This window comes from Crotalus tigris, unplaced genomic scaffold (genome assembly GCF_016545835.1).
Source record: "Crotalus tigris isolate CLP2741 ecotype Arizona unplaced genomic scaffold, ASM1654583v1 scf7180000019504.1669754, whole genome shotgun sequence".
NCBI classification, from domain to species: Eukaryota; Metazoa; Chordata; class Lepidosauria; order Squamata; family Viperidae; genus Crotalus; species Crotalus tigris.
In genome coordinates, this window is record NW_024097569.1 from 1287859 (window position 1) to 1298740 (window position 10882).

General features: G+C 40.0%; 1 protein-coding gene across 1 annotated transcript in view; it reads left to right on the top strand.

Annotated features, from left to right (window-relative positions):
* Nucleotides 1-3322, top strand: part of LOC120316894 (non-compact myelin associated protein) — a 30449-nt gene extending 27127 nt beyond the window's left edge. The window contains exon 4 of the mRNA XM_039363039.1: nt 2133-3322. Coding sequence (XP_039218973.1) covers nt 2133-2280 — 148 coding nt within the window. The 3' untranslated portion in view covers nt 2281-3322. The remainder of the gene's footprint in view (nt 1-2132) is intronic.
* The last annotated feature ends 7560 nt before the right edge of the window (nt 3323-10882 follow it).

A 10882-nucleotide genomic window follows, 5' to 3' on the forward strand; every position in this document is an offset into this window, starting at 1 on the left:
CAATACAGTTCTTATTCTATCAATCAAACAAAAAATACCTTTCTAGTATTCATCAATAATCTTCAGTCTATACGTATCTTAATTAATTTGACATTCCATCTTTTAGACAATAACCTAAGTTTTTCTTAATTTTAATTTCCCATTGATATTTAAATTTAACGTTTAATCTTTATCATTTCCAGATTTTAAATGACCCCAATTTCTAAGTCTCCTATCTCATATTTAGGGCTAATAATTTTTTACTTTTCTTCCATCTACTTCCTTCCTTTCTTCCTTTCCAGAAAAAGAGAAAAAAAAATAAACCATCATCATTTGTACCACAAACCAATATACGAATTTAATTATTAGTATTTATACTTCTAAGTTTTACTTAACCTGTGTCTCAACTCATAACAATATCTTAATCTCAAATCTTAGTTATCTGTAAACATTCAAACTTTTAGCAAATCAGTGACCTGGTGGTTAATTTTCCCTTAATATTTTAATTTAACGTTTAATATTTATTTATTTTTTTTCAAATTTTAATTAAGCACAATTCCTTTATCACAATACCTCATACAATCTAATATTTAAAATACAGACCTTATATATAAATTCTACCATATATCTTAACAAACTAATAAAACAATATAATATTCTTATTTCAATATTTGTATTTCTAGATTTTATAAAACCAATTTTTTTTTATCTCAAATCATTGCAATATATTCAGAATACATATTCTATCCATTTAGATATATTCTATTTTGGATCTCATGTATAAATCAAAACCCCAATCCCTTTCAGTCTTATTCTAGCTTTTTTCCTCTGCCAAATCATCTTTTGTATCTTCGCTTTTAAATCATGAAAAAGATCTCCTTGTATTATTGTGGCTATTGTTTGATATTGATAAGGGCTTTCAGTTGCTGTTTTCTTAAGAGGGCTAGCTGATTTAGCAGGTCGTCTCTTTGTTTTTCCAATTCGATGCAGTTGACATCAGGACTTGCTGAGCATTCTCATTGTATAGTATACAGGTAGGCCATCAATTTGCAATTGTTCATTCAATGACCGTTTCAAGTTGCAACGGTACCATAAAAAATGACTTACGACTGGTCCTCACAGCATCCCCATGGTCACGTGATCAGAATTCAGGCGCTTGGCAACCATCATGTATTTGCAATGGTTGCAGCATCCTGGGGTCACATGATCGCCATCTGCAACCTTCCCAGCTGGCTTCCAACGAGCAAAGTCAATGGGAGAAGCCAAATTTCTTAACCACCACACAATGCACGTGACCACAGTGATTTGCTTAACAATCGTAGTAAAAAAAGGGTATACAGTTCAGTGTAATATACTTAACAACCATCTTGCTTAGCAACAGAAATTCTGATCCCAATTATGGTTGTAAGTTGAGAAGTGCCTGTATATTTTTAGAACTGCAGAGAATTCGGGGAAGAATGGGTATAAGAGAAAAAAGATCTACAATCCCCCTACCCCCTACCAGTGCTACAACACTGGAAGTTTTAAAGAAGACTTGACAACCATTTTTCTGAAATGGGATAAGACAAAGGTAGGCAACCTTGGCTCTTTTATGACTCATGGACTTCAACTCCCAGAATTCCTGAGCCAGCCATGCTGAGGGGAAAGGGAGAGGTTTCCAAGCTGAGCCATGCTGGCTCAGGAATTTTGGGAGTTGAAGTCCATGAGTTATAAAAGAGCCAGGGTTGCCTACCCCTGGTATAAGGTTTCCTGCCTGAGCAGGGGATTGGACTAGATGACCTCCAAGGTCATTCTATTCTATTCTATTCTATTCTATTCTATTCTATTCTATTCTATTCTATTCTATTCTATTCTATTCTATTCTATTCTATTCTATTCTATTCTATTCTATTCCTATTCTTTCTCATTTAATTTGATTTTTAAAAAATTGCCCTGTAAAGTTCATTCAAAAAAAGAAAAAAGAATTTCAGGAAAATTCTGCTAAATGGCCTCATCTTCTGGATACGTTCTCAGAAGAACGGCCTGTGTATCAGGACTGTGGTTTGCAAAAGCTGATCTACGACAGGGGTGTTTAGCTTTCAGGGGCCACAGCTTCTTGTCTTTTCTGCTGCACAACCAGCACGCTAACACAAGGTCTGCTTTGTTCTTTGTAGGCACATGAGGACCAAACGAGAGCTGGAGCCAAAGAACGTGAAGACGGCCATTCCCTCAGTTTTAGGACAGGACAGTAGCACCTCTGCCAGGAACAGTGCAGTGACATTTGTCCCTGTAGACATTCACCTGCCAAAGAGAAGACTTTGAAGAGGCAAGACGTGGAGGAATAACCAGCAAGAAGTGAATTCTGCAGACCGTTGAGGAATGGGTGGCTCCTATGGTCCGTGTTTTTTTCCTCGTAGGAGGCAAAAGATGACCTCCAGGGACAACAACTTGTATAAACTTCCCAACTACTTGTTGAAAGGGATGGTGAGAAGCACAGCCACTATAATTCTCAAAACCAATGATTTCCTTCATATTTCCTTGCTCTGTTAATTTAGGCTCCACTCCCATTGTCCTGTAAGTGAAAGTGATCTGGATGGAGGCTCTGAAAACATCAGAGAGCTTACTCTTCATCTTGGTTTTTAGCAGATAATATAGGATCAATGTTCTTATCACCAGTTGCCAAACCCCTTCCTCCATGGTCAACTTTCCATTAGGAGTTCCTTGTTTGTTGGCAGGCCAGTATTTTTCAACATTGGTTCTTTTAAGATGTGCTGGCTGGGGAATTCTGGGGGTTGAAGTCCACACATCATAAACTTGCTCAAGTGGAGAAACGCTGGTTTTGCAAGGCAAGCAAAGAACTTGATTTCAACAATCATGTTTTGTGAGGCTGATTTTAGCCAATCTCAAATTTTCTTGAGAATGGAGGGTATCTTCTCCATGGCCAATCTTCACCTAACTGACAAGTGAGTTGATAACATTCAGTGGAGCAAAGCTCGAATTTTGGGGCTGCATTTGTCAGGGCAGAAGATAGATGGAGACCTCTAGGTCAGTGTTTCCCAAACTTGACAATTTTAAGGCATGAGGGCTTCAACTCCCAGAATTCCACAGCCAGCAACGCTGGCTGTGGAATTCTGGGAGCTGAAGTGCACATGCCTTAAAATTGTCAAGTTTGGGAAACACTGTTCTAGGTGAAGATGCTAGATATTTGTATATACAAAGCTGTGAGGTGTTGTTTTGCTCTCCTTTTCATATAGGAACATGTGTGTTTTTAATGGCTTCCCTAAATGCTACAGGAAAAAGAAAATCAACAGATGGATTGTACTGAATGTACAGTATAAAGTGGTTATGGCTTATCCTGGTAAAAGTGTACTGTCCTCGCTTAGACTCTCAAGCACAAGAAACCATGAAGTGAATCCGAAGTGGGATTTCATGGGAAGGTTGTGATCCTTTTGTGAGGCCCCAGTAAATAGTGATACAATCCTGTAGTCAATTTAGTATGCTAAATTCATGTTCCCATTCATTTAACTGAAACCTTGCAGCACAGTAACACGGTAGCTTTGGGAGATCAGCGTGCCTTTAGAATCTTGTCGCTGAAGTATCTGTATTTATTTCTTCTCTTTTCCCCTTTTAAATAAACTGAATGGGGAAATGATATTTTTAAAAAGTAAAATGTGAGGTATGACTAGTTGGGGGTGGGGTTCCGATGGATTTTTCTATAGTGATAATGGATTTTTTTTTTAATTCCCATGCCAGGATTACTAAAAATTTCATAGCCAATTCCTGGAGATTGTTTGCCCCAATTGTTAAAACTTCTCAGCACAGAATGAAAAGGTTCCCTAATATTTGACAGTCAATTCACTGGAACAGGAGAGTACATTGAAGCATTGATTAGCTTTCTGGTTGGAAGGGTGCACATTTTGGATTTTGGGGGCCTCAGAGGGCTAATTGGTCTGATCCAGTGGGGCCCTTGCTGTGTTGTCAACTGCCAGGGAGAAATAAGAGCCAAGGAACAGGGATCTCGGAGTCCTAATGGACAATCCCTTAGATAGGAGCCAGCTATGTGCTACAGCGGCCAAAAAAGCCAACACAGTGCTGGGCTGCATTAAGAGAGGGATAGAACACGTGACGTGTATCACTTTACAATGCCTTGGTAAGGCCACGCTTGGAATACTGCATCCAGTTTTGGTCACCATGATGTAAAAAAGATGCTGAGACTCTAGAAAGAGTACAGAGAAGAGCAACAAAGATGATTAGGGGACTGGAGGCTAAAACATATAAGGAACGGTTGCTGGAATTGGGTATGTCTAGTTTAATGAAGAGAAGGACGAGGGGGGACATGATAGCAGTGTTCCAATATCTCAGGGGCTGTCCCAAAGAAGAGGCAGTCAAGCTATTCTCCAGAGCGCTTGAAGGCAGGACAAGAAGCAACAGATGGAAACTAATCAAGGAGAGAAGCAACCTAGAACTAAGGAGAAACTTCCTGACAGTTAGAACAATTAACCAGTGGAACAACCTGCCTCCAGAAGTGGTGAATGCTCCAACACTGGAAGTTTTTAGGAAGAGACTGGACAGCCATTTGTCTGAAGTGGTGTAGGGTTTCCTGCCTGAGCAGGGGGTTGGACTTGATGACCTCCAAGGTCCCTTCCAACTTTATTATTATTATTATTACATGAAGCCACCTTTCTCCTCGCTATCCTTGGAAGCTCAGATTTTGCTTCAAGAGTACCATTTTTCTTTTTAGCTGCTCCTTCTCTGGTCTGAAGCCAAAGAGGTATAAGAATTCAGCTGCTCTTGGAATCTAGCTGGTCCCTATTCCAGCTGGTTGTAATAAGAACACAGTATTTGAGCTCATTCTTTCCCCTCTACCTTCCCCATTACGTTTGTCTTATGTCTTGTTCTTAATGTGGTGTACCCCACCGAGTGCATGTTACGTGCTTTGTAAATGAAACATAATAATTAAAAGATATTTGATACTGAATCTCCAAGGAGGTGTTCAGGAGCTGTTTTGCAACACGTTTACTTGAGTTCTTGAACTTCAGGGACAGGATCAGCAACTCCATCCATGTAGGACAAGTGTTTGGTGTCCATAAAACCTCACATTCTGTATGTACAATTAACAACTGAATAATTTTTCAGAGGTGATTCCAGTCTGCATGCAAGGACAACTTTTAGAAATTTGGCGAAAATTGCCAAAGCAATAAGTAAGGTGACCAACTTTTTTACAATGAAAAGGAGGAGACAAATAAATTGAAGAAACAAATATCGTAAATAAAAGAAACATTTTATTCATTGCAACAATAATACAGACAACTTGCATGTGCAAAGTTTGCCAGCTGGGTGTTTTGGCGCGCTCAGCAGCAATTCCTATTGGCTTTCGAAAGCCAATAGGGGGAGTAGCACAGCTCATGCAAAAGTTGAAAACAAAACCCATCCAAAAAAAAAGGTGCCGGAACGCCGTTCTGAGCATTCTATGAGGAAAAAAAACCCCTGCAGATTAGTCTTCAAATATCAAAAAGGAGGACATGAAGGAGGACACTTTTTGAGGGAGGACAGAACTTACAAAGGAGGACTGTCCTCCCTAAAGGAGGATGGTTGGTCACCTTACAATAAGACAACTCACCATTGATAAAAATTCAAGTTGTATCCAGCATTTGATTATAGTACAGTTCCTAACCAGACCTGAATATTAGTAGTTCTCTAAGAGAAAATGTTACTTCTGCAAAATACATTAATAAAATATCAAGATTGTATTATATCAATAAATATGTTAATAGTAGTATTTAATATAAGTAGTCCTAGACGTATGAACGTAATGAAGTCTGCCCTTTAAGGTTGTAAGTCACGAAAGTCATACAGTGAGTCATCACATGACTGACCCGATTTTATGACCTTTTTTTGAAGTGTTCATTAAGCGAGCCAATTGTTCATTATGGGCCAGTTTTCCTGAAAACTGGAAGTAAATTTATTTATTTATTTGTTAAATTTATTTGCTGCCCATCTCATCCTGGGTGACTTACAATTGCAAAACAGGAAAAAAAATGATAAAATGTAAACGTAATAATAACAAAGCAATGAAGCAGTGAAAAATAAAAGTACAATACTGTAATATGAATTAAAAGATAGGCAGAGGGGGAGCATGAAGCACAAGGGGAAGATAGTTAGTCCAGTAGCCATGTCTGTGCTGGGTTTGGGCAAAAATGTAAAACACAATAATTGTTTACACGGTTGTGTAAATGTGAGCCAGTTTCTGAGGGCCCAAAATACAGTTACACGACGGAGAAGGATGGGGCGGCCGTTGAAATTTCAGAACTGAAATACCAGATAAACTTAGGGAAGCCACCTATTTTTCTAGCAGCACAATTTTTTTTAATCTAAAAAAAGCCACACAAACACACACTAAAGCATTGCCCCACCTCACCGCTCAATCACAGTCTGATTTGTGCATGTATCGCAGTCCTATTCAAATTCAATGGAATTCACTACCTGATAAGCAGGTTTACGATGACAGTCTGAATTGAACAAGAGGATTTCATTGCCAACTTAATTTCCCCTTAGGAATCCACCCCTGGGGTTTTAACTGCTATGATGAAGTTTCCTGATTCTTCAGACACCTTCTATTGATATCTAATGAAAAAAAAATATTATGTGCTCTTCTCACTCCTTTGAAGCAGCCTTTGATGAAAAAAAACAACAACCTAGGATGGAGAAGAAATGAGTAAAAATGCAGCACAAAATCATTTCTCCTGGGCAGGCAAAGTGGTATGGGATAAAGTAATTTGTAAATCTCAAGGCAAAATCCACTTCCGTCTCAGGCTCTCTCAACATATTGCAGATGGTGGAATGTGTCCAAACCAGCTGGTAGAGCTGAAAAGTGATTTTCATCACTATTCACAACTATGTTCATTGCTCTTAGAAAAAATAGCTCCTTAAAAAAGCTCTTCTTTGCACATAAACTCAGAAAACACGAACTATGTTGAGAGACTACACATGTTTGGTATTACAGGAGTGGGTGTGCAATCATCCAACTCAATTCTTTTCACAAAGTGCACAGTGGTGGCATTGTCCCTTGTGTTGTGCCATTAATTGTTCTTATTTAGACTCAGGAGCTCACATGGGGGAGTTGTGGGACCCAAATTTCAAGACGTGGTAAATGGTTTTGATCATAACACCAGTGCTTTTTTTGTTAAAAAAAAAAAAAGGTGCCGGAACTCACACATCATACAACGAGCCTTGCCTACCCTACAAGGTTCCATCCAAAAAAGGTGCCGGAACTCCGTTCTGGGCGTTCTATGAGAAAAAAAGCCCTGCATAACACCCAGAATCCAACCAGGTCCTTCAACCAAATATCCAGGGCAGTTTGCAAAGGTATCCAAGTGCAATTAAAAAACAATTATAAATATACCTTAGATGCCCAGAGACTTCTTGATCCCAAAGGTTTTTACTAGTAAGGCAGACAGAATATGCAAATGGTAGCTTCCTTGCCCTCCCCTCTTTATTTTTTAAGTTTCCCACTTATTTGTTGAATAGATACTCCCTAGAGACGTTCTACTGGGATATACTGAGGAAATAGGAAGACTTCAAATCTTTTTGGACCCAATTCTTTCTTTAATACATTATGTGGTTGGTTTCATTTTTTTCTCCTGCCAGGAGAATAGTTCAAAGAAACTGGTTATTCTCCTAGTTAAAAAATGTCTGCAAAGTTGCATTGTCAAAGCAGAGAATGGAACAGAGAACTATTCCAGTCTTTCTCTTGTTTAATGTTTTCCATAATAGAATCTGAAAAAATCATTCTGCCGAACAAACTTAATCCTCTTGTTGAGGGTTTTTTTTTTTTTTTTTTTTTTTTTTTGAGAATCTTGGTTTCCAAAATGAATTAAACTAGCAAAAAGCATTTTGCAGTTTTGCTATTTTTTGTGTTTGGGCACAGCAAGGATTTTACATGTAGCACAGTGAGCCAAAAGAAAAAAAGGTAGACTCTGTCTTCTGCACAGGTCTTGGTTGGTTTCAGTCACCAGAGATTTTAATCTAAGAATGCAAGAGAACTTGGCCAAATTTAGCCATCAGCAGACATATAGAAATTTATTTATGAAGTATGTAGAAGCAACAACCAAAGGCCCCACACTATTGATCACCACCATAAGTTCCAAAGAGTACCCCCAATCCAAATATTCTGTCCAAACCTACACAAGGCTGGTAGAACAAACTCCATTCTTCCACCCCCACACCCATCCATCCCAATCTAGCCAGCCAACAATCCATGTACGACTACTGAGATTTTATCTAGTTTGGGAATGAATTGTTCGCAAGAAATGCTTGCAGGGAACACCAAAAATTCCATAATTCATCTCTGAGCTGCATATGTAGTCCATTGTTGTAACTCCATTTGGGTTTGTATGTGTGAGTATCTGCACACATGGTTATATGCCGGGCTTTTTTTCTCATAGAACGCCCAGAACGGAGTTCCACACCTCTTTTGGATGGAACCTTGTAGGGTAGGCAAGGCGGGTTTATGACGTGTGTGAGTTCCAGCACCTTTTTTTTTTTAAAGAAAAAAAGCACTGGTTATATGCATTCAAGGCCCTGAGCACAGGTTTTTCAGCTGAACACTTGTTTTGCTCCCTCTACTGTTAATTTACAAATTTAATTCTGCACAGCTATTATTTTATTGTAGACTCATCCCCACATCCTGCTGGCTACTGCACAGAGGCACTTTCTTTTGACGGATGTGTCCACAGGATGCTTCCCCATCTCAACTTCAATAACAGAACAAGAAGCAATGGATGAAAACCAATCAAAAACTGAAGCAAACCAGAACTAAGAAGAAATTTCCTGATAGAACGGTCACAGTGTCCCAGGGTCATGTGAAGTGACCAAAACCTGCTGCAACCACCCAGAGACGGGTGGAATAAAAACCAATCAGTTTAGAATGACTTGCCTCCAGAAGTTGTGGTTGCGCCAACACTGGAGAGATTTTTTAAGAGATTGGACGACCATTTATCTGAAATGGTATAGGTTCTGCTGCTTGAGGACAAGAAGACCTTCCAGGTCCCTTCCAATTTTGTTATTCTGTTATTCACTGCTGAGGTAGCCTTGAGCTACATTTAGTTGTCCTCATTTGTTTTCCTTCTCTCTCAACTCCAATGTTCTTATTCAGATAATTGAGGGTTTCTTGGGAAAGACCCAAGGATGACAAAGTCAGGGAAAGTAAACTGTGCCACTCTCTGTTGCCATTTTGGTGTTGGTTGTTGGAGGGAATGAACATCTAGCTCTTTTATGCTGGAATATCAAACTTCTAGGACAGTGATGGTGAACCTTTTAGAGACCGAGTGCCCAAAAACTGGCCCCACCCCCGCTCTGCCCCATCCCCCGGCCCGCCTGCCCACAGGACCACTCACCACCTCCAGGGCCCTCTGCAGATCGCCCAGGCAGCCCAGCAATGCTGTGGCGGCCAACTCTCTGCCCCGCCCTGCAGCATCAACTGCATGATGTGGTGTAAGGGCAGTCTTGTCTACGCTGCCTGGCTGCCATGTCCTTGGCTGCACTGCTCCGTGTGGGCCACGCTTGGAGGCGATTCTCCTTCAGGGGGGCTGCTGGAGAGGAGGGGGTCGCGGGGGAGGCAAGGCTGGGGCAACAGCACGTGTGCCCACGGAGAGGGCTCTGCCACCTATGGCACTCGTGCCATAGGTTCGCCATTACTGTTCTAGGAGGTTGATAGATGTCAACTGGGAATACTACTACTTAGTGTATGTGTGTGTGCAGATTATGTGTATAGGTGCATGCTCTCTGTGTGGGCACACTGGGAGATGGAAAGGGAGGAAAATCCATAAGAGACTCCCTCATTCACACTCCCACTGTTCATGGAGATTCTCAATCATCCAGATCATGGTTGTCCCAAAGGTGCTTTTCCAAAAGGCAACTGAACTTTTTTGTTGTTTTTTTCCTTTGATAAAAAAGAGAACTGAAGAAACTTTTGGATAAGCGAAATGTTTTCAAAGAAAAAAACCAAGGAAGTCCAGTTGCCTTTTGGAAAAGCACCTTTGGTATACTCTCACTGCCATATACAACACATGGAAAGAGAAAGAACATAGAATATAAATAATAATAGGGTTGGGTTGGGAAAGGGACCTTGGAAGGTTGTGTTTCCTTTTGGTTCCCCCCCCCCAATACTTCCTTTTTTTTTTTTTTTTTGAATGTGGCTTTTTAGTTCTACTGCATTCACCCATTAAGAGCCCTCTTGTAAATGCTTTCACTGTGCAGTATTCCAGACATTTGGCTGTTTTGTTTTAATCTGAGCAATTAGCTCCCCCTTCATTTTATTGAAAAGGTCTCTAATGATGCAAGAGTGAAATATAGGTGGTCCTCAACTTACAACCACAACTGAGCCCAAAAGTTCTGTTAAGGGAAACATTTTTTGAGTTTTGCCCCATTTTATAACAATTCACAATTGTTAAGTGAACCACTGCAGTTGGTAAGTTAGGAACCCGGTTGAATCCCATTGTCTTTGCTTGTGAGATGGTCACAAAAGGTGATCACCGTGACCTTGGGACATAGCAACTGTCACAAATATCAACCCGCTGCCAAGCATCTGAATTTTGATCACATGATCATGGGGATGCTGCAACAGTCATAACTGTGAAAAACAGTCAAGTCATATTTTTCAGTGCCGTTGTAACTTTGAATCGTCGCTAAAAACGGAGGACTACCTGTATTAAACACCCAGGAAAAGGACACAGATGTTTGATTATCTTGTAGGTTAGTACATTTTATTATTTATTTAATCATGAAATGTATTTGCGCCCATCTCTTGTCCAATGACTCTGAACAGCTTACAACATAAAAACATCAAAATCATCATCGTAGTCAGCCATTCAGTCGTTCTGACCCTCGGCCACTCTATGGATCAGCACTCTTCATACATCTGTCT